This window comes from Lactuca serriola, chromosome 5, assembly GCF_051521515.1.
Source record: "Lactuca serriola cultivar US96UC23 chromosome 5, Lser_US96UC23_V15, whole genome shotgun sequence".
In the NCBI taxonomy this organism is placed as follows: domain Eukaryota; kingdom Viridiplantae; phylum Streptophyta; class Magnoliopsida; order Asterales; family Asteraceae; genus Lactuca; species Lactuca serriola.
In genome coordinates this window covers 326,728,737-326,752,883 of record NC_136412.1, presented here as the reverse complement: position 1 = coordinate 326,752,883, position 24,147 = coordinate 326,728,737, and the positions used below count along the sequence as shown (strand labels likewise).

Below are 24,147 nucleotides of genomic sequence, written 5' to 3'. Positions count from 1 at the left end.
GGATAAAATTTTGGGCCCCTAACAGAGAATGGGCCCTGTTCATCAGCACATCATGAACTCCCCTAGGGTCAGCCATGACAAATTGTAGTAGAGTTGCCAACTAAAAGGGATGGGTGCTCTTTGAATAATATTTCATCATGATTAGTCAATATCTACTCTAATAAATAAAAATCATTTTTGTCATATGTCACATTGTTATTCTTTTTGCCATATGTCATTAGCCCTTATTTTATATTAATTTTTTTTTCACATGTCATTTTATGGTTTTGTTTCTTTCCATTTTATTAAATTCCACATATTATTTAAGAGGGTGTTTGTCTAAGCTTATGAAAAATCATATGTATTTTTCAGCTTTTAGCTTATAAGTTGATAAGTTAGGAGCCTCTTATTTATTGATTTTGACTTATTACCGGTATGACACCGTTATAAGCTATTTTTATCAAAACATCTTTTTTAGCTTATACCGGTGTGGAACCGGTAATAAGTCAAAAAGCTCCATTTTTTAAGTTTTGCCAAACATCCCCTAAATCTAATAATTGTAATAAATGTAACAATAAATTGATATGAATTTCATAAATGCAACTTTCCTCTAATTTTAAAATTCCTAAATAAAAGCCCAATTTTTCTTTTGTTTATTTATTTAAATTAAAAGGAGAAATGTTCGATAATTCAATATTTTTTTCGTTTTCCTTATAAATTCAAAATCCTAAATGTTTAAACATTCACATTTAACTTTTTTTTAAATAAATCCGTATAATTCATAAGTCTCACAACTAATTAGAAATATAGATTTTGTTAAATTTGACCATTAAAAATTGTATTTATATGAAATAAGTATTTGTATATGTTTTAAAAGGTTACCTACATGGCTACATCCGATGTGGCGTTTTTTAAATTTGTTTTGCCCAAACATTGTATAGATTTTTCTATTTAAAGTTTTTAAATTTTTTATTACAATTATTATTATTAGAAGAAGAGTATAAGTAGAATAGATGTTTTTCGATTTAGTATTTGCAACAATTGTTATAATTAATTAGTTTTTTTTTTTAAATTATTCGACCATTTTTTTTTAAATTTCGATTATCTTAAATATCACTAATTTTCCAATGTAGCTTACGTCCTTTAGTTTTTTAAATATTTTAAATATTTTTCATATGACTCATCATTAAACTATTAAGTTGTTTAAGATCTATTATTTTGACACCTTGAAAATTTAAATATTAATATTAAATTAAAATAATATAAAGAATATTATAAGGTATACAAAAATTAAATTAATATGATTAATAAAGTATATAAATATAGGAGAAATTTGCTAATTTACTCAAAAAAATGCTAATGACTTTGTAAAAAATACATAAAAAAACAAACAAAATAACATAAAGTAGCCATCCAAATCGTTGATGGCAAGGGTCTATCTGTGATTTGTCTAGCCATTTGCTATTTGGTGAGTCCACCTGCTATTTTCTCCTCATCCATCGCTATTTGCTTCAAGCTATAAAAATGTTTTTTTTAGAAAATTTTCACCAAATTGTAGATGGGTGTGTCCAATCTACGATATGTTTTGCATCCTATATGTGATTTGTCGGGGTAATGTTTTTAAATTACTTAGTTGACGGCGAATTTATTAAAGTTAATCTAATAGTGTTGACTATGAATCTGTACAAATTACGAGATTTTATATAAAAATTAGCAAAATATCTTAATTTCGTCTATCGTTCAGAGAATATGAAAATATAAGAGCTTTTCCTTTGTAACAACAAAAAATTGAGGGTTTTTTTTTTAAAAAAAAAAAAAGATATTTATACTTCAACAGATTACAAATGGGTTAGAACAAAATCACAGATGAACTTTCACATGTGAATGAAACGAGCTTTTGTTCGTTAGTGGGTTGTACATTTGAACTTACAAATTCGCAGATATACTAATTACCTGGGATATGATCGTTATTTAACTTATTTTGCATAATTTGCTAATTTTTAACAATTTCTTACAAATTAATTAGCTTGGGCTAAATTTACAAATTTCTCTAATTATAGATAGACTATATATATTGCACATGGAGATTTTATCGTGTAGTGTGGTTGGCAAGAAATCTTTTGTGTGTCTACAGTCTATTTGTCTACACTACACAAACAAATACAGTCGACAGTCTATATATATTGCTTCATTTGTGATAACTACCCGACTCTGAAACCAAAATCCCCAAAAATTAAACAATCTTTTCTTTTCGTCCTCTAATGGCTGTTGCTGAAATCTTTATAGGCGCATTTATCACAGTGCTGTTTGAGAAGCTGGCCTCTGCTGACTTGATCAGGTTGGCTCGATCTGCAGGAATCTATTCCGAGCTCCACAAATGGAACAACACCTTGTCCCAGATCCAAGCCGTTCTTGTTGATGCAGGCCAGAAGCACTTAAGAGAGAGATGTATTCAACTATGGCTGCACAAACTCCAACATTTAGCTTACGACATAGATGACGTCCTCGATGATTTGGCCACCGAAGCTATGCGCCGCCACTTGAATGAAGAAACTTATGCCACCACCAGCACCAACTCTAGTAAGGTACTGAAGATCGTTCCATCTTGTTGTACTAATTTCACTCCTCGTACAATTAAGTATGGCCGGAAAATGAGTTCTAAGCTGGATGAGATTACAACCAAATTGCATCATCTTGTTGAGGAGAAAAACATTCTAGGGTTGGTTAATAACGTTGAAAGGGGAAATAGAGCAAGTAGAAGATTGGAGGAAACTTCACTGGTTGATGAATCCAGAATCGTGGGTAGGGAAAGTGATAAAAGGGTTTTGCTGGATAAGTTGTTGGGGAATGAATCATGTAATGAAAATTTCAGCATCTTGTCCATAGTTGGTCTGGGAGGGATAGGGAAAACCACTCTTGCTCAAGTTTTATACAATGAAAAGAAAGTGAAGGATCACTTTGAACTAATGGCATGGGTTTGTGTTTCTGATGAGTTTGAAGTGTTCAATATCAGCAAAGCTGTTTTTCAAGCTGTAGGTGGGGGGAACCAAGATTTTGCCAATTTAGATCTTCTTCAGGTGGCTCTTACAGAAAAACTTTCAAAGAGAAGGTTTCTACTTGTTCTAGACGATGTATGGAATGAAAACTACAAGGAGTGGGAGCTTCTCCAACGCCCTTTCATGGTAGGGGCACCTGGAAGTAAAGTTATTGTCACAACAAGGAAGACCACTGTTGCATCAGTGATGGATTCTGTGCATGCTTACCCTCTCGAGCTTTTGTCAAATGAAGAAGCTCTTTCTTTATTTGCTCAACATGCATTAGGTAAACAAAACTTCGATTCACATCCAACACTTAAATTGCATGGTGAAGGTATCATGAAGAAATGTGGTGGATTGCCTTTGGCTTTGATAACCCTCGGGAGGGTTTTGAGGACCAAAACAAATGATGAAGAATGGGAGGAGTTGTTGAATAGTGAGATATGGAGCTTACATAATGAAAGTAAGATTCTTCCTGCTCTAAGACTAAGCTACTATGATCTTCCTCCACGTTTGAAGCAGATGTTTGCATACTGCTCCTTATTCCCCAAGGACTACCTGTTTGACAAGGATGAACTAGTCCTACTATGGATGGCAGAAGGGTTTTTGCACGAGTTAAATGGAAGCAAGTCAATGGAGAGTTTAGGTCGTGAATGTTTTCAAGTGCTAGAGTCAAGGTCGTTTTTTCAGCATTCAGCTAACGATAGTTCACGATATACAATGCATGATCTGATAAATGACTTGGCCACAAGTGTTGCAGGAGAGTTTTTCTTTATGTTGGATGATAAGATGAATGCTTATGACCAGAACGAAGCTTTGGAGAAGTTCCACCATCTTTCATATATTCAACGATATGGAGTATACAGAAAGTTCAAGGCATTGCAAAGAGCCAGACGCTTGCGAACTTTCTTAGCATTGTCAGTAAGGTTTTTATATTCCTGGCAAAGATCCTCGTTATCTAACAAGGTTCTTGTAGAACTAATTCCCCAACTAAAGTTCCTAAGGGTGCTAAGCCTAGCTAATTATTCAATCAAAGATATACCAGAATCCATTGGAGGTCTCAAGCATTTGAGGTACCTCAATTTTTCCAAAACCTACATCACATGTTTACCAGAACAAGTCGGTGACCTTTATAACCTACAAAGCTTGTTGGTTACTGGTTGTCATTTATTATCTAGCTTGCCAGATAGCTGTGTAAAGTTAATAAACCTACGGCATCTAGACATTAGTGACACGCCACAGTTGACCAAGATGCCCTTGGGGATTGGTGCATTGACAAGTCTACAAACTTTATCCAAAATCATCATTGGAGAAGCAAGCGGGTTCAAAATATCCGAGCTTAAAGGGCTACTGCATCTTCAAGGTCAAATTTCAATTACGGGGCTGCACAAAGTGTTCAATGCAATACATGCAAAAGAAGTCAACTTACAGCAAAAGAAGGGGATTCGTGATTTGGAGATGGAGTGGAGTGATGTCTTTGATGATTCCCGGAATGAAAATATTGAATATGAAGTTCTTGAAGGGCTAAGGCCTTATGAGAAGTTGAGAAGCTTGAAGATTTTAAACTACATGGGAATGAAATTTCCTAATTGGGTTGGGGATCCCTCGTTTGTTTGCTTAACCCAACTCACACTACGTGGGTGTAAGAATTGTACATATTTACCAACACTTGGACATCTACAATCACTTGAGAAGTTGTGTATTGAAAGCATGAATGGGTTGCAAAGACTGGATTCCGAGTTTCTTCGGCCTATTAATTCTCATGGTATTGGATTTCCATCACTTCAAGTTTTGGAATTTAGAGATATGCAAAGCTGGGAAATATGGTCAACCAATGGTGGTGACAAAGATGTATCATTTCCTTGTCTTTGTGAGATTTCTATCATAAATTGTCCAAAACTAATGGAAGTGGCAATTGACTTAATACCATCACTTGAGGTTTTACATATAGAAGAATGCTCTGTATCGGTGTTAAGAAGCTTGGTTGGTGTGTCTTCGTCATTTCTAGAATTGTCATTGAAGAATATCAAAGGACTTACTCAACTACATGGAGAAGTTTTAAAGCACCTTGGGTCACTTGAACATCTGTATGTCACGAGGTGTGATGAGCTTAGATACTTGTGGGAATCAGAGTCTGAGGCATGCAAGATTCTTGTGAGTTTATGGGATTTGAGAGTAAAATTCTGCAAAAACTTGGTGTCATTGGGAAAGAACGAGGTGAATTTGGATTCGGATTCGGGATTTTGCCTTGAATCTATTAGAAAAGTGGAACTTTTCAATTGTCCAAGACTCGAGAGTTACAATTGTCCAAATGGTATCCAAAACCTGGATATATATGGTTGTCGTTCAATTACATCTTTGACTTTCCCAACACTGCAAGATCTCCCATCTACTTTAAAGATTCTTAGCATTTGCTATTTTGATAATTTTGAGGCAAATTGTCTTCTCAATAAGTTTTTGACATCACTCGGGTATCTTTCAATTGCTAGGGTTCCGAATCTCTCTTCATTTCCCGAAGGTTGTTTAGTTCATCTCACTAAATTGATAATCCGTGGTTGTGATAACATAGAATCCATTCCAGAAAAAGGTTTTGGTTTTCTTCCCCTTTTTTGCCTCAGATACCTCGAGATCAATTCCTGCAAGAATCTCAAGTCATTTCCTCATGAGCATTTGCAAAGTCTCACATCATTGGAAGAGCTGTGGATAAGAGATTGTCCAAATATAGACTACTCCTTCCCTTGTGCTTTGTGGCCTCCTAATCTAACTACCCTCACAATAGGAGGATTAAAGAAGCCCATGTCGGAGTGGGGCCCACAAAATTTCCCGACTTCACTTGTTAAACTCAGTTTATATGGCAAGAATTCGGGAGTTGCTCCATTTGCAAAGTCAGAAGAAGATGTGAGAAATGGGAATAATACAACTTCTTCATCTTTTGTTGTTCCACCATCTTTAACTTTATTACAAATTCATGGTTTTATGGAGTTGGAATCGGTTTCAGAGGGGTTACATCACCTGACCTGCCTCGAAGAACTTCTTATTCGATCCTGCCCGAAACTTAGAGATCTGCCCGAGATGCTGCTGCCTAAACTTTCACGTTTGTGGGTGGATTCTTCTTCACTGGAATTGAGAAAAAAATGTGGTGATAGAAAAGGCAAGTATTGGCCTGTTGTCTCCCAAATCCCTGACCTTGATGTGGGTTGATTATATTACATCACATTCACAGGTATGTTTTCTTGGAAGTCTTAGTTTTATTAATTAGAGTAAATTTGAGGAAATGGTCCTTGTCTTATAGTGAAAGTTACAAGTTTAGTCAAAATTGTCATCTTGTTATATGATTGATCCTTGTGGTTTCATATTGTTGTACTTTTGGTCCTTTTGACTATCACCATTATACCTTTTCGTTGTCAAGAGGTAGTAAGTTTCTGATTTTCAGATTTATATAATTTAAACCTACCACATGATTCTGTATCGAAAACTAGTTTTCTTGAATCTTGCACAATATCAATTCCCATGGCATGAAGTGAGATGGATCATGGATGCCTAAAATTCAGATGAGAATGCGAGAAATAAAGATTAGGGACTCTAAAGTCTAAACCATTAAAAACCTTAATGGACATTTCAGAATTTTCTTATTTTTGTATTAGTTTGGATTCTATGTGATTTTTGGGCAAATGGTATTTACAGTTTTTTTTATATATATAATTATCTAAGGTATGAAATGATTGTGTTTCTGAATAAGCAATTAAGTTTTGTTGACATTAATTAATTGGGTGCAGTAATACCAAGAGGAGGAAAGAAGTTTAAATGCAGAACAGGATCCATTCTTTTTGAAAGCTGTTTGATAATCACCATTCATTTATTCGGTCGTTATTTGCAGCAGGCAAATAATTCTTGAGGGTATATATAATATATGAGATTTCCAAATGTTGTTTGTAGATTTATAGATGCAAGATTTCCAAATGTTGTTTATAGATTTATATATACATCATTACGTGAAAACCGTAAATAAAATTCAGGAATGATGTATGTTATTTAAGTTATGATACAATTCCATGTTTTTTTACTTGTCCCCATTTGTGACGCATTGAATTTGTAAAGTCACCTCAATCTTATCATCAAAATTCAAAACAGCGCTAGAAGTATTTTTCATTCTTTCTTTTCTTCATTGAATAAATTGCCGATTGAATAAAAAGTAAAAACGTTGGATTTGAAGCTTGGAGAATGACTGATTAAAGCATTAAAATTATCAAATAAAAGTCCTTATAAAACAAGAAAAAATAGCCATAAAATCAAGCTTTGGAAGTTTGTGTTGTTTACTTTTAAAGTTGGCTCAAACCTTAAGTTGTAAGAAAAACAGATACAGACAACTTTTTAATTTTGGAAAAAAAAAAAGGCATCTTCAACGATTCAGTACAGATGGCATGGAGACTTGACTGGAGAATGTTCCGGGGACAGTAGGATTCTCCATCTCATAACTTGCTCTGCCTGTTAACAGAAAAACATAAAACATAATAATTCAACCAACAGCATTGTGTATTTCATATTAAAAAATAAAAAACACTTTGTTGCATAATTATTAAAGGAATGATTTAAGAGTAAGTGTGAGTCACCTTGTGGTATCTGGAAGGCTGCCCTGTTTGATACTAGGTTTAGATAGATCCTTCCTTCCTTGACCAGATACATCAATGAATCCCATTTCCAGGTTATTTCTATTAATTCCATTCCAACAACCTCAGAAACAGGTAGCCAGCCAATGAATCAGATTCCAAATGTTGTGTTATACAAATCAGGTGAAGTTGGGAAGTGAAACTTTGTATCCTCATGACCTACTGCTGAATAATAATATCCATTGTTCAATCCCAGTCTCATATCATTATTTCCATTCCCACCTTCATTCCAATGCCCATTATTAGAAGAGATCAATGACCTCCTGGTCTGATAATGAGATGAAAGATGATTGTTGTCAACCATCCTTGAAGGAATTGCAGCATAAGAATTAATTTGCTGAGGGAAATCTAGTCCTGCTTCACTCAATCTTCTAGGGTTTTGCTGAGAAAAGGAGGATCTTTGCATCAAAACTTGAAGCCTCACATCATTTTCATTAAAACAAGGAAAGTTTGATCTCATGTCTAAGCCAAAGCCACGCCCAGGTGGGGAATTGGAATTTACTCTACCACCAACTGCTAGGATTGCAGGATCCATAAACTCCAAATCACCACCAATATTTACAGGGGAATTTCTCAGTAACATATGATTCCCTGAAAAAGATATATATATGTTAATTTCTCGTAAATGTAGGTTTTCTGTATTTTGGCCTATGAATATGAATAAACATGAAAATGACACAGGTAATATCCTTCACCTAACACTAACCTGACAGTGATAGGGTAGGGGTAGGGGTATCAAAGGTTTGTTTTTGTTCCATCCTCTCCTGAGATGTGAACCCTGGAGGTGGTGCTCTGCTGATGCTCACTCCTGAAAATCCAGGGGGAGGAGGAGGGGCAGACACAGACACCTGTGTTCTTGAAACTGTTTGTTTGCATCCACAAAAATTACATATTATAAATAAAATAATCCATCACCATCATATGCATAATAATATCTATACAACAAATGTAAACATTTACGTACCTGAAATCTTATTTTCAGACATGGGAAAGTTATTGGTGGCAAAATTTTCAGATTCCTCAAAGCTAAAAGAAGAGAAACCGTTGCTGCCCTTATTATTATTATTATTATTATTATTATTATTACTATGCTTCTTGTCAATATAAATACTATTATTGTTGACAAAATCACAAGAGTTGGAATTCTTATATTCAAAACCAAAATCTCCATTATCGGATCCTTCATCCTGTCTTGCAAATGAGAATCTTGACTGGTTGCTGTTTCTTGAGCTCAAAACTCTATGACTATGAGATTCAGGTTGTTTATCCAAAAACTTAGCCAAATAACGAGGTGAGGTTAATGACTCGTCCCATGGGTCAAAATCCATGGATAAAATATTAGATATAATACTGCTTTCTCCTAAATCCAAGGCCCCAATTTCACTTTTACACCCTTCTGTACTACCATGGAAATATGAATGCCCGTTGGATAATTCCCTGGAACTGGAAGAATTACCAATTACAGTGGATGAGTAGTCATTAACTGTAATTGGTATATTATTATTATTTGCAAGGTGGGAAGATGGAGGATCTACACCACCGTTACCCGATACACGTGCATGTAGCGGATAACAACCCATGGGATTATTTGGGGGAGAAGAAATAGGAGGAAGATTATGTATAACTTCTGTATCTCTGAGTCTCTCATCATTGAAAGACATCATATGATCTACTTCTGCTACACTAATTGCTACTTTCTTTTGTAGATCTGATACTAAAACAGTAGTGTTTTCTGCTTCATTTGAGGTCAAAGGTTCTGATTCACAAGCTTGTAATCTTTGATTGTTATTGATGCTACTCAATGACATATCAAAAGATAAGTTGTTAATAATCCGTTCTTCATCTGGAACAGGATTTGAATAATTTCGGGAAATATCTGAAGGATTTGATAGTTTATCGGATATGTTTTTATCCACGTCTTCTTTTATAGATACTGGATTATTCCCCAGACTACCCTTTTCTTCTACCAACTCTTTGAAACTTGGCTGCCTATTTGAAGCACGTGTTCCCCTGTAACACATCCAGATCAATAGGTATTTTATTTCATACTAAGGGCATTTACATCTTTTGCACAAACACAAGAGATTGAAAGGACAGAGTTTACCATGAAGCTGCTGCAGGAAGAGCTGTTGATTTCCCTGAACTACTATTTGGCAGGGGAACTTTCATACCATTTACAGGATTCTGCTAGAAATTTAAGTAATCACCATAAGAACAAAATTAAACTATTAATAATCACATTACATTGGCATGCAATAAGAGAAGAGAAAAATCCAGTCTAATAACTGGAGATGTAATCATGTAACACATAGGTTATAAATTATATAGTAGAAAGAGAAATCCCAGACAACAATATAACACATTAACACAAAAGAAGATTAGCAAAGGTCAACACATGACATGACAGAATATCTTACATTGGTTGTTGTGGTGGTTTTATTTATAGGTTTTTCCCATGCAGAAGTAGTGTCATTATTAGAGTAGTCATCAGCTGGAGGTGGTGGTAATAGATTTCCAGAACGCCTTTGCATGTCATTTGTAACACCAGTAATTTGCTGAACTCTATTCCTTTAAAACCACTATGTAAGTTAACTTGTGGGACAATAAACCAACACAAAATTCATTCCAACTATCAAAATAACCGAAAACTCATCAAACCCTATGTTTAAGGTCAATGATTTTACATGGACACTTTAAAAAAAGTCTTCTAGTTCTAACTTATCTGAAAGCCTAATCTTTACCCCTTGAATCAATAAATTATTCCAAACTTCCAACCATCTCAGGATTTCAAATCTTGGAATTATAATCGACTCTTAATCAGCAACTAAACATATGGATGCTATGATACTATTTCTAGGGAGGATTTTTCAAATTTCATAAAGGGACATATTCATCCATCATCATTCATCACACAAGGAAAAGCATTAGCCAACACATTTAGACATTCTGTATTGTAAGTTTGTAACCCCACCACAGCATTGCTCAGAAATAGGAATCTCCTTTTTCAAACAATCAAATCACCATCTAGAGTCTAGACACTCAAGCATTTGACACAAAGAAAAGATAATGTTTCACACCAAAAGGGTTGTTGGGGCATGCATTAGCCATTAGGTTATGATGGTTGAACAACAAAATGTCATGTTTCAAAACAAGCATGGATAAGATAACAATTTGTAAATTAACGATACAAAAGTACCTTGTATATGCTGTTATTATTTCATCTTTAGTGAAGCTATCTTCTTCTGGTCCAAACTCATGCAAGTATAGACAATCAGCATTGGTGCAAGGCTGGATAAACAAAATAAAAGTGCTCAACACCCAAATAAATATTATTATACCATGTTGAGGAGTAAAGCTGATAAACTGAATTTGCCATAAAGACACTAATAATGCATTTATTAATCATACCATGTTCCTTAGCCATGCATGGCAGTACTTTGTGGTCCCAAAACATGCCCTGCAACAAAATCCTACTTGTTATCATGTAAAATAAAGAGAAGAATGAAACATTTTGATCATGTTATAGTCTTAGATTTCAACCTCAAAGTTCTACCCTCCAAGATAAATCCATGTGCTGATTGTATGCTACGAATTGCTTCTTCCTCCTTGGAGTAAGTAATATATCTGAACAATGAATGGAGAATTGGTCAGTTCTTTTGATTTGTTATCTATATATGTTAACTTGTGTCAAGGACAATATAAATTTTAATCAAGGACACTTGAACTTACACACTACAAGTACTGTTAGCAAATTGTTGAATAGCACCAGCTGCTGTCCGAGATATAGACACTTTTAATACCTTCCCATACTGACCAAAATATTCTTTCTGCTGCAGAAGCTGGTTTACAAAACAGAGCTTTGGTTGAAACTTGAAATTCCAGAATGAAAGAACAATGAAGATGAATTATATGGAGAGAGAGAAAAGAAGGCAATACAATACATACATCTTCATCTGCTAAATTAAGAGGTAGTCCTACGATGTAAACAAGGTTACGTTGAATAACCCTGACACTACCAAGCTGCTTTCTTCCTTCGGATGTTTTAGTTTTCCCCTTTTGTGACTTCTGTTTCTTCTCCACACTCATTCCAGTAACCAATCTGAGAGAATCCAAGAAAACAATAAGAACCATCAAAAAAAATTATATAAGGTTATATACAAGCTATCATAATTCATATAGAGTCAGACCTTTCACACTTTGATGCTGTTCCCACAATCTTTTCCTTGTTATAAGGAGTCCGACATGCTGGGCACCTCCCTTCTGTGTTATCCTTCTCAGCCATATCAATTATGTGATGCCAGCACCAAACACAAATCTGTATATATAATGCCTCATCAAGGTTATAATCAGTAGCACAACATGACTAAAGAGTAAAGACAACACCTTTTTTGCTAAAATGTATTGTGGATTCAAGCATAATGAGAACTTGGGGACTAAGTGGTAAGTGCTAGCTTCCAAATTTTAAGTACTATTCATGCTACTTGTAACAATTAAAATGACACTAAAAGAATGTAGATTTAGAAAGTAACTTGTCTAACAACTACCACAAACTAAAAGAAAAATGATCCACACCTCATAACCACATTTGCAAGGCCTCAGCTGCTGATCTGTTAGATCCATCTCTTCAGCACAAAGTGGACAAGTCTTCTCACCTTCGTCACTCATGGTTGCCTAATGGAGGAAACACAATATCATCAATATCAAACACGATTACAGATAAAAGAGCTGTTAACTCTCAAAACTTGTTCATGTATTATGCACAACCATAAGTATTTGCTTAAATGTATATACACATTTATCTGTGTCCTCAAAAGAAATACAAATTTCTCTACTTAACCATAAACCTAAACTTTGCAGGCTTATTTAACCTAATAATCCCCTTATTTACATAATTGGTACATAAATTATCTTAGCCAATTGGTAATTTCCTATACTGCATATTCGTATTAGACTATTAGTATATAGTATGTTAGTAATCCTTTAACCCAAACTACGTCTACACGATAAAGAAAAGCTACAATAAGGAGTATAAAATCTGAAAGAAAACTAACGAACTGTTTCCTCAAATCGAATCTGTAACGTCCTATTCATCGGTGCGTGTCCGACATCGATTTAACAAAATTCCAATCAACCAAGCAAAAAATACTAGCTAGCATCTAAAAGTCTAGATCAAATCCAAAAATGAAACTTTTATTGGACTTATCTAAATCCACAACTTAATTTTCATCGGTCGAGCTCAGATACAGCTGCGATGACACATGTAGAGCATCTATGTTAACTCGTCATAACACAGACATGTGGTGTATAATCAATCGGATAAAACTAATAAAAACAGAAACATAAAAAAGGCAATTACAGAGACAGCCATTCAAAGCAAAAAAATTTAGGGATCTTCAATCAAAAATGGAAAAGAACAAAAAAAGGAACAAGAGATCTAAGAAAAAAAGAAAAGCAATCCATAGAGAGACTGGGATGAAACTTACAGTGGTTGATTGATCAACGAGAAGCAAAGTAGATGAAGAATCGAAGAGCGCGAGAAACAGAGAACCACAAAGCCTAATTGAGAGTGAGTGAGAACGAAGGTGGTCTTCGTATACGGATGGGTGGGTTTTTTAAGCTTTTGCTGTGTATATATTTTCTTTGTTTTGCATATAATCGTAATAAAAAATTAATATTATACGCATATGATATCATTACGTCGTTATGCACTCAATTTGGTTTGATATTACATATACTATTAAATATTAATGTTGGATTGTTGGTAGCCTTTAATTTTATTTGAGTAAATTAAATTCTTGGTCCACGACCACGAGTTTGGTTGGTTTCTTCAGTTTTAGTCTTTAAAAAAAAAAAGAGAATCTAGCTGCAAATTTGGTCCTTAGTGAAGGTGTTTGTTGAGCCTTTGGTCCCTTTACAAATAAAATGATTTTCTATCTCTTTTATATTTCTTTATAAATATAAATATAAGTTACTTGTTTTAATTTCAAAATATTGTTATATTTCTTTTGAGCCCAGGACACCCTCCCCTCACATGTTACTGACCCTCCTTTACCCTTTATATTTATCACTCCATAAAAAGATAGTAAACAAATGATACAATTCATCTCTTATGTTAAAAACATTGGTTGGATCGGTGGAATACAGAACCACAAGAATCTTCAAAGGGTTTGAAAGTCTTTTGATTATCGGTGATCGACCAAACTCTATGAAATTTGTTATAAGTAAAACTTGTCGATTATTAAAGGAAAAATCGGTTTGAATTTGTTATTATTATTATTATTTTCCATTGAGAGCTATGTTGGTGTTAACGGTGTCAGAAAGTCATAGATTAGTTTGTACCAGTATAGGTCCCTCCGAGAATGGGTCGATGCATCCTAACATCATTTATGATGGGTCAAACGACGACCTCTAAGCAATTGTTGCAAGACTTTCATGGTTGTTGTTGCCCTTACAATTGTTAGGCAAGTTGCATGTAGATGCGGTTAGACGGATATCTACTTATTGGCGCTCTATCTACATCTTCCTGGTTGGAAGGGCTTTGCTTTTACAATGAAACGATAACAATAAATATCAGCTGACTATCGGTTCCAACCCCATTGAAGAATTAGTAACCATTCTCATAACTGACATGCATAATCAAGATTGAAGTCGACATTATGGACCTCACTTTATATATTTGTTTCCACAAATTAAATGTCCATGACGCGATCCACAGTAAACTACAATTGATTGTTTTTGGCGGTAAATCTAAAAGATAACTTGATGGTTAAAATATTGAAATCTAAAAACCAATTAACATTAAAACACTTTTGCATATCACTATTGGAAGATACACTCCATCCTCCCAATTTCAAAATATGGATTCCCTAATATCATAAAGGAGGGTTTCAGCTCATTTTGATGTGGATTCATCTACTAGAGCTTCTTTGTCTTCTTTAAAATTATCTTAGAAGATTGTAATCCATATATCAACCTTAAAATTTGATGTATGAGTTGTTGAACATGTCTTTGAAGGTCGCTTAAATCAATGCACAAAATCTAGGTTGATGGTGTTCTAGTTATACTGTCATCACACTTATTCCTTCAACTTCACGAGAACCACTCCGTCATCCCAAAATCAAGATAGATGTACTATAATCTGAAGATATAATTCATCTATATCAAATTAAGGATGCATCAACCATTTTTTTACTATTGGAAAAAAAAAATCAAAAACTTATTTCTAAGAATAATGTGGGGACTTTAAATTTAACAAATAGTATTATGTGAAAACTCCTTAAACTTTACCCCTTTATCGCTAACTTATTGATTGTGAAGTCTTTTGCTATGAGATATGAGACTCCCATACGAAAGGTGGAAACTTATACCCATTTTGTTTTATGACTTTTTATCACCATGATACATCAATCATAGTTGGTAACGGGTCCATATATTTTGTATGTAAATTGAGTTAATATTGGTTTGGTAAGTATATTATCTTTTTGACGAACTTTAAGTTACTTGTAATTTAGAATCTTTTAATATAATGCTCACATCATTGTACAACTTTTGCTTCCCCTTAAATATAACAATAGTTATTGGGTGACCACCATACTGACCTGAAGACATGAAGACATGGGCTTTGAATATTGGGAGTCTTGTAATGTTTCAAAGAATACATGAGGTTGCTCATTTAATTCATGACTTTGTTCATATGGTATCTTATAGAACGAATGAATGGTTGATCACTTATCTTAGGGCCAAAGTTTGATTTGAATCAGAGTTTGGCAGTGGCTTTAGAAAACACACTTTATTGTTTGGTTCAAGGTTATACTTGCAGTTATAGTTATAGACTTATCCAAGTGGAAGACTATTGGATTAAGATGTCTAAACTCATAACTAAATTGATATATTTTTATAATTAAAAAGAAAGAATTTTTTGGGTTGCTCTCATAACCATAAATAACTATAAATTATATTAGGAAAGAGATAGAGAATATGATATGTTAATATATTATATGATTAATATATTAATTAGAAATAGATAATTGATTTGTTAATTTGTATCATTAATAAATTAATATGAAATCAATAAGAATTAATTTTGAATTAATTAGAAATAGTTGGAATTATTTAATTATTAATCAAAATTAATCTAGAATTAATTCACCATTACTTAGAATTAATTAAAAGTGCGAGGGATGAATTGTAAGGTGCTGTTTGTTTTTTCTGAAGGCAAACTGTCTGCAGTTTGCGGACCACATCTGCAAACCTCTGCAGTAGAAGAGGTGGACCAAACGTCTGCAATCTGCAATAAAAAAATTGTTTGTTTTTTAACATCTGCAGACTGCCGAAATAAACCGAATTTTAAATAAAATGATTTTACAAACTTAAAATGATTTTTCAACACCAAAATCACAACATCTTATTATCTCATAACCAAATAAAGATTTTAAGCACATTCAATAACGATTTTAAGCACATTTAACAACAATTTTCAGCAACATAACATTCACAACATTATTTCATGTTTCCTAGACAAATTTTTAGATTTTAATCAAGAAAAAAGCTTGACTTCCGCACATTCAAACAACAATTTTAGCAAAAAAAAGAGTATGTTCAACATTCTAACAAGAATCATCACCATTTCAGAAAAAAAAAATCAAACAACAATTTCAGCAAATAGCTATGTTCAACAACATTTAACAAGAGTTTGAAGCAAAAAAATTATTTTCTTCAATATTTTCGGATTTCCAATATCAAAAAACAAGAATTTCAATGCATTGGAGAGTTTTTCCAGCAAGATTAATCCTCAATTTCATGTTTGAAGTGAAAAAAAACTATTACAAACGTGTTCGTCTGGTGGTCGTCGGGACGTCTGCGATCGGAAAGGAAGCAGCGATCGGAGAAGAGGGCAGCGATGGTCGGTGCTGATCGGATGTGATCGATGGTTGACGAGCGGTTCTAGATGGAAGATGGAGCGAGACAGTGGGAAGTTTGGACGATGGAGGCAGAAAAAAATGAACGCATTTTTTTAGGTTAAAGCACTTTGCAGACTTTAGAAGATGTTGGTCCATGTCTATGTGGTGAAGACCTCGTGCAGACCTTTTTATGTCTGCGGACTTTAGAAAAACAAACACACTGCAAACCTTTATGTATGCGCGTGGTCTGCGCCGCGCAAACAGAAGAGATCACGCAGATCTGCGGAGAAAAAACAAACACCCTCTAATTGTTTAGTAGTTGAACAAAAGAAGCAATTTTAGAACCATCCATGCTATAGACGGTTTTGGAGGAGTTTCTAAGGTTTATGGAAGTCTCCTGGTTCCGGATAAATAAATAATTTGAAATATGATTAAATCTATTATTTAATTAATTCAAATATGGAGTCATCTGCAAGTTATCTAAACTATAAATAAGACTCATCGACTTGCAAAATTTGTGCATAACATTCCCACATGGCATATAAACGAAAATGATTCTTTAATCCTCTATCTCCTCTTCATTCTAGGGTTACTAGGATTTTTGGTGTGAGCCATTAGAGACATCATACTTTTGGTGTTTGATTTTAAAAGTTTAAAGGAAAGGATTCGAGAGTATTATTTATTATAACAATACAAATGTATATAACCTTAATTTTATGATTTTCGATTATGACCCAGGGTTTTAGAAGAATCATAACATGTTGTTATTAATTGTAAAAACATTGATCCTTATAGGTTGCATGTACCATTAACTATTAAATGTTATTTTTCCGCATGTATATAATTTTTGTAACCTATAAAACCTTTCACAAAAGTATGTTAGATGTAGTCATGAATTGTCTCACTGAACGTTATTATCAGTACATTGTGTTGATTAACTAATAACACCAAGAGGAATAGTGACATATCAATGTTGAGTACACTCCAACGGATGTTAAGGAAATAGGCTCTTGCCCATTTCACGTGACCGATATTGGCAAACACCTCACATGAATCATGAGTTATTCGATGTAATGTTTTATTGAAAATCAAACATAATATATGATTTGCATGCATGGAAGAACAAATGTTCTAATTGTTTGTTTCCACCATTTCATGTTTGCAAAAACATGAACACACTCTTACAACAATACCATGATAAGAATAAGGGAATACCCGACCTATGTAAGAATTAATGACATCGTCCATATTAGTTATGAACGATACCTCCCTACCATCTATAAGAGTTTCCTTCAATCTCATCAGAAACCAAGTACAAGAGTCGACATTATTTGCCACACCGATACCAAATACTATATGTAGAGTCTGGTTGTTTTCGTTCATAACAACCGCTACGAACATTATCTTTAGGTAGTTCGCTTGTAACACCCAAAATTTCAAGCAAAATTTAAACTTTTCAAAAACACTTTAAATCAATAGTCATTACAACTTTGTTTCCAAAATAGTTTATATTAGAGTTTTCCCATCAATCATAACAAAAGATGAGGAACTGTAAGATCACGCCTTAGCCTTGCCGCGATCCCCCGATGTACCTGAAACAATAAACTGAAACTGTAAGCCCGAAAGCTTAGTGAGTTCCCCCAAAATACCTATATTCATAGCTATACACATAGAATCACAAACATCATACTATAGGTCTAGTCAACCATCGGGTTGGAATACCCCAGGCCCACAACCAACAGGTTGGAATGCCAACATACTATGGGTCCAATCATCCTCGGGATGGAATACCCCATACCCACAACAACCAGGTTGGAATTCCCACATACTATGAGTCCAATCATCCTCGGGATGGAATACTCACGACCCACAACCAACAGGTTAGAACACAAAGCAGATAAGCCTCAAGTGCTAAACAAATATGCGCATATATATATATATATATATATATATATATATATATATATATATATAATAGATAATCACATAACAGTCTATAGACAACTACTGATCTACCGGATCATACCACATAATACCATCCTATCTATTAGTATACCGATCTAACAGATCAACACATACCACATAATATTATCCTACCTTTAGGATACTGATCTAACAGATCATACGAACATAACATGGCCATGTAATAATCCAAAGGGCCGGCCTTGGTGCCTTAGACCCTTGAGTATAGTGAGGATAACTCACCTTGCGACTGCCGACTGGAAATAGAAAGCTCAACTCTCGAATCACGGGCGCAAACTCCACCACCTATTATCATAATAGAATCGTACTCGTAAGTTCTCAACCTTTCAAGGTACCCCATAAGTCAACTAGTCAACCCATGTTCAAAGTCAAAGTCAACAGTCCATGTTGACCCTAACTCGTCGAGTACCCTCAACTACTCGTCGAGTTCCTCGAGATACTCGTCCACTCCCCGATTCACTAGAGTGACTAGTCGAGTTCCTAAGATTCGCGATCGAAGCCCTAAGGCCATTCGTCGAGGTTTCCTTCTTACAACTCAACAGGTTCACACGCATTCATCAATTTGGGGAAACCTTAACCGACTCGCCGAGTTGTTTATTCAACTCGTCGGGTTCATGCCTATCTTCATATGACTCGCCGAGTCGACTATGCGACTCGTCGAGTCCCTTCAGTCCTTTAACCATGTAGACACTTTTTAAGCCATGCCAAGGCCCCAAATTGCAGATCCAACTTCCTTAGGGTGCAAAACCCCAGGATTTAGGGTTTCATCTGCCAGCTCCTACTCGTCAAGTCCCTTCTTGGACTCGGCGAGTAGGCCACTAAATACGCGAACCAATCCGCTGCTACTCGACGAGTAGGGCAACCAACTCATCGAGTAGACCTTGGAAACAAATGAATTCTTATTTAAATCAATACCTGAGAAATCGGGCATTACATCGTTCTTAGAAGAACATTACCTGTAAAGATGACATGCATCACGCAACCTATGAATGCATGGACCTTTTTTTTGAAATAAAACAATTAATTCTTTTAATGGTCTAAATTTTAAAGAAACAATTAAAATATGGTACAATTTTTTTACCACACATCCAATAGCCACAAAACAAAGTTGGAAACGATCCATCACATCGGTTTTGATGTTGGTGTAACTATAAAGGTTGGTTCGTCGAAGGTTGTGTAAGTAAAAATATAGGTTGGTAAAGCTTTCTTCATTGTCGTTGTCTGAGAAACTCATATTGAATAGTTATAATAGATCATTAAGAATGATCTAAAGTAAGTGACTAAATACATGGGGTACCATGTTTTTACGTGTTCGAAATGTGTTTCGTGATTTCGTAATGTCACATCTATGTACGATATTGACTACCGTACTTCGAAATTGACTTTGTTAGTATGGATTGTACGGAGACATATTCCATAATAAAAGCTTCATAATGAATACTACTACCCCAAAATGCTCTATTCTAAAGACTGTGGACATTTTTCAAACAAATTATAACTTGATTATTATTATTAAAATAATTGTTTAAACGAGTTAACTTACTTAATTTCCTAGAAAAAAAACCTCTTACCGAATTAATGTTGAAAGATCTAGTATGCTCAAAAATCATATGAAAGTGATATTGCTAATTGACATACGATACTAATGGGTCACACTAACAACAACTTGATATAATTGATTATTTATTAGAAATTGATTTTAATAAATATTCAATAAACTCCTATAATTAAATTGAGAATTATTTATTTATAGGAAATAATAATTTTCATTAGCAAGTAAGATTATATATAATTCATATGGTATGAATTAATAAGTCTTGCAAAACATTTTGGACTAGATAAATTCTTTTGTCTTTTACCAAGAAGTTAAAGTTTATATTTTATAAACTTGGTTTATAAAATATAAAGCTTTTGTCTTCTTTCTTTTATTATTTTTATAAAATAAGAGTCAAAAGACAATAGTATGATTTTCATGTTAATTTCTTCAAAAGTTATAGGTATGTGAGAAAGCACGGGAGACAAGAGATTAATGGTTAAGGACCTTTAAATTAAGTCTTCACTTTAACTAACTTAGAGGCTTTCACGTTGTGTGTCCTATTTTACATGCAAATTTCGAAATTCCTAAGCTCTCCCTCATTCTCTTTTGTTTTGTTAAGAACACTTGCATTTATACTCTCTTGAAGTTCATACTTTGGTTATAAACTTCAAACTTAAGAGTTATACGAGTTTTACAAGACTAACATCTTAAATCAAGTTGGTGTCTCAAAGGTTCCACATTCTCCATCAACTTCCGGCTTTTCCAAGAGGACCCAAAGAACAATAAAGGTTGTTATTTCTTCATTATTTCTATGGTCGGTGTTTAAATATTTCTATAACTTGCAAGATGTTACTTAGCAGGTATAAATTGTTTATTTATATTTTAAATCATAAGTCTTCCGTTTGTCAAATTTGTAGTTTTTAAAACTATTTTTGAAGTAAAACCCAATAAATAAATCCTTTATAGCCATCGAAATTAAGGGGGTGTTTGGCTTAGCTTTTCACAACCAAAAATCCTTTTTGTAAAAGAAAAAAAACAAAAAGATGTTTGGCAAACTAGGAGCTTTTTGAGTTTTAATACAAGGAAAAACATATTTTTAAAAAAGTCAGGAAATTCTGACTTTTTATAACTTTTTGGAAAAGATCTGGAAAAGATCTTCGGAGCTTTTAAAACCAAACACGCCGTAAAACATGAGTTAATCTTGCCTTGGTCCCGGATTTTTTAAAGAAATATAAGACGATCGGGTCGCACGGATTCGGGTCCTACCGGGACTTTTTACATTCCTAGCCGACGACTCTTCTTCACTCGTCCACATCGCGCCTCCCCAGCTTCGCATCTCCGGCCGGGCCATACTGTTCATTCTCGCCTCCATCACAGAAACGACGACCTTCCCTCCTCTGATCAAATTTTACCTTCATTCACTCGCACCTAAGCCATCATTGCCGTCGTCCTCGACTCAAAACTATAGTCCGTCTATTTCATTGCTTCTTTCCCACGGGTATATCTCTACTCTCCCTAATCGCAATTCGCAAACCCAATTGCAGTAGGTTTTGCTATAACTTTGTTATACAAAAAAGCAATTTCTATTGATGCTGCTATCCTCAAGATACCATATCGATTATATGCTCTGTTCTTAATGATGTCCCAATTAAATACAATAATTTTGAACTTTAAGTCTCCCTTCGAGCTTCCCTTATGCTGCATATACTAAACTTTTGAACACAACTTTCATTTGTAAGTTTAGGATTGTTTCATCAAACATGTACTCCAGGTGTTTGATGAAAAGCCTAACTGAAAAATGACTTGTCTTTTACCAAGCTTCACTTACAGTCGCTTCTTCCTTATAATCCCTAGGTTCAAGTTGCTTGTAAATTTCTGTGTGTATATAACATTTGCTTCATTGCTAGACATTTATTTGTGTACTTTTTATTGTTGGTGGTTTGTGGAAAATGCATCACAGGTGTTTTTGATATGCATATGCAGTAACAAAGATTTCTAACCAAACATCATGTTTTCATTCAGATGCAGCCTTTATAGAGCTTCCGCGCCTTTCATATGTCTGAATGATCCTGCCAAACAGCCCCTAAGCGAGTGTAAATTCTTTGTTGGATTCATCTTTGATGGCATCTAGACTGATTCACAAAGCCACATATGAAGCTGATAACCCATTTGATGTGTCTCTAACAGAATCTTTTCAACTTCTGGAACCCCAATTGAGGCCCCCTTTTCCATTAACAATCCTTACACAATCTGAATACTCGAATCTCAACAGAGCTATTCTATATGGCATCCTATGTGAACCTCATTTGGCAGAAGTTCATATCAAACACTTACATGGCATTGTAATTGATGGATACAGTTTGTTTACAGCTTTACTTACCAGGTTAGTTGATGAATTGTATTCAAAGCTTGTTGAGAATGTGAAAATACAATTACTTGGAGTCACTTCAATAATGATCCGTGTATCAGCTATTGGAATAGATGGTTTGTTAGTGGCTTTGTTGAGGCAAACTCGTGGTGGTGATTTTAGCAAAGCAAATTTGTGGTTGTGTTCTGAATTGGTTACTCTTTTCTCCATTAAATGGGAGTCTTTGCTGGAAGAACAACCATTGGTGTTATCAAGCGCCATGTATGTCTTTCTTAGGCTCTTGGCTGATCATTGTAGAGTTTCATCAAACTCAAATCTGGACACTTTGAAACAGAAGGAAATCGAATTCTGTATTAGGGTTTTCAAGGAACAATTCCATTTATGTTTGAAAATCGGAAGAGATTTGATTAGGCTTCTTCAAGACTTAGTTCATGTGCCTGAATTTCAAGAAATATGGAAAAATCTCTTATTGTTCCCTGGTAATTTCAAAACATTAGGGTTTTCAGATATTTCACAGCTTTATCAATCAAGAACTTCTAGTAGGTACTTTTTACTTCGTCTTACCCCTGAAATGGAAACTCACTTGCGTTTCTTGCTTACACAAGTCAAACTCGGAAGTCAAACTCGATACCAAATTTGGTTTGGGAAGAAGTTTCTTAACGTCCAAGAAAAGGAGAGTGTTGTGATTGATATTGTTAGGTTTATCTGTTGTGCACATCACCCTTCTAATAAAACAATCTTATCAAATGTGATTCCTAGATGGGCTGTGATTGGTTGGTTGCTGACATGTTGTAGTAAGAATCATGTGCAAGCTAATGTGAAGCTGGCATTGTTGTATGACTTTCTTTTCTTTCATGAAGACGTTGATAATATAATGAACATTGAGCCTGCAATGTTATTGATGATAAACTCGGTGCCTAAATATGTTGACATGACACAAAATCTTTTGGAGTTTTTATTCCTTTTGGTGGATCATTATGATGTTGAAAGGAAAGATTTGATTGTTAGGGGCGTGTTATCGGCTCTTGATGTGCTTGAAAGAAAAGGTGTGGTGCAGTCGTTTGATGCTTTGACTAGTTGTGATTTGCTTTCTTCTGTACTTAAGGAGAGACTTGTGAAGTTGTTGTTAAGCAAAAATGTTGTTTGTAGAAAGGTTATTCTTCCAACAACCCCTGAGCTGGCCCACACTGCTCCTAGCAGAGCATCATGTGAGGTGTAAATCAGATACAAAACGGCGAGTTCTCATGACGATCCCAATTCACCTTGGAGTTAGTCTACTGTTTCAACAAAATGGTAGGACAAACAAACAAATGCTTTTGGGAAAATGATATTAATCCAAAATAGAATACAAAATCTTATTGTTGATTGTATTTGTCAATAAAAAGATACATAACATCATTTATTATTATTATTATCATTATAACCTTTTGTCTTGTAACAATATACAAATATATGCAATGTAGACTAGAGATGATATTTTTTAATAGTATTAAAATAATAATTGTTACAATGACAAAAATTGTTAACATTATGCTGACTTTAGATATGAGTTGGGTAATCTAGAAGGGTAAATTAGGAAATTAGCAAAAAAATAAGGAACATATTTGATAGTGGAGGGGCAATTTAGGTTTTTATTTCTGTTAGTTGTGCACAATATGGTTTCTGGGAATTCAGGGAA

The 24,147-nt window shown here is 34.4% G+C and overlaps 3 protein-coding genes across 7 annotated transcripts; 2 read left to right on the top strand and 1 right to left on the bottom strand.

The window, feature by feature from the left end:
• Positions 1 to 2,168: 2,168 nt before the first annotated feature.
• Positions 2,169 to 7,054, top strand: LOC145055174 (putative disease resistance protein RGA3). Its single transcript, XM_079003470.1, has 2 exons — positions 2,169 to 6,237; positions 6,791 to 7,054. Exon 1 carries the CDS (start codon positions 2,241 to 2,243, stop codon positions 6,213 to 6,215), a length of 3,975 nt encoding a protein of 1,324 aa, XP_078859596.1. The 5' UTR covers positions 2,169 to 2,240; the 3' UTR covers positions 6,216 to 6,237; positions 6,791 to 7,054.
• A 203-nt stretch (positions 7,055 to 7,257) lies between these two features.
• Positions 7,258 to 13,344, bottom strand: LOC145055175 (uncharacterized). 4 transcript variants are annotated; one of them, XM_079003471.1, is made up of 14 exons: positions 13,165 to 13,344; positions 12,254 to 12,352; positions 11,869 to 11,996; positions 11,627 to 11,780; positions 11,411 to 11,520; positions 11,222 to 11,305; positions 11,090 to 11,138; positions 10,878 to 10,969; positions 10,099 to 10,249; positions 9,786 to 9,868; positions 8,646 to 9,691; positions 8,388 to 8,543; positions 7,625 to 8,272; positions 7,258 to 7,499 (listed from the first exon to the last, which is right to left on the bottom strand). In XM_079003471.1, the coding sequence occupies exons 2-13, from the start codon at positions 12,344 to 12,346 to the stop codon at positions 7,773 to 7,775; spliced, it is 2,646 nt and encodes an 881-aa protein (XP_078859597.1). In that variant the 5' UTR covers positions 12,347 to 12,352; positions 13,165 to 13,344; the 3' UTR covers positions 7,258 to 7,499; positions 7,625 to 7,772. The 4 variants fall into 4 exon arrangements, with proteins under 4 accessions (XP_078859597.1, XP_078859599.1, XP_078859598.1 ...); XM_079003473.1 differs by having other exon boundaries at positions 10,099 to 10,243; XM_079003472.1 differs by having other exon boundaries at positions 9,786 to 9,865; positions 13,165 to 13,343.
• A 7,994-nt stretch (positions 13,345 to 21,338) lies between these two features.
• On the top strand, positions 21,339 to 23,938 carry LOC145055173 (uncharacterized). Of its 2 annotated transcripts, none has more exons than XM_079003469.1 (2): positions 21,339 to 21,599; positions 22,130 to 23,938. In XM_079003469.1, the coding sequence occupies exon 2, from the start codon at positions 22,222 to 22,224 to the stop codon at positions 23,686 to 23,688; it is 1,467 nt and encodes a 488-aa protein (XP_078859595.1). In that variant the 5' UTR covers positions 21,339 to 21,599; positions 22,130 to 22,221; the 3' UTR covers positions 23,689 to 23,938. The 2 variants fall into 2 exon arrangements, with proteins under 2 accessions (XP_078859595.1, XP_078859594.1); XM_079003468.1 differs by having other exon boundaries at positions 21,340 to 21,599; positions 22,124 to 23,938.
• The last annotated feature ends 209 nt before the right edge of the window (positions 23,939 to 24,147 follow it).

Excerpts from the sequence above, each read along its gene's own strand:
- LOC145055174 (XM_079003470.1), top strand. The coding sequence starts at position 2,241 with ATGGCTGTTGCTGAAATCTTTATAGGCGCATTTATCACAGTGCTGTTT.
- LOC145055175 (XM_079003471.1), bottom strand. The coding sequence starts at position 12,346 with ATGAGTGACGAAGGTGAGAAGACTTGTCCACTTTGTGCTGAAGAGATG. Across the intron at positions 11,139-11,221 it reads TTGGAGGGTAGAACTTTGAG|GGCATGTTTTGGGACCACAA; the intron begins GTTGAAATCTAA and ends ATTTTGTTGCAG. Across the intron at positions 9,692-9,785 it reads CTTCCTGCAGCAGCTTCATG|GGGAACACGTGCTTCAAATA; the intron begins GTAAACTCTGTC and ends GATGTGTTACAG.
- LOC145055173 (XM_079003469.1), top strand. The coding sequence starts at position 22,222 with ATGGCATCTAGACTGATTCACAAAGCCACATATGAAGCTGATAACCCA.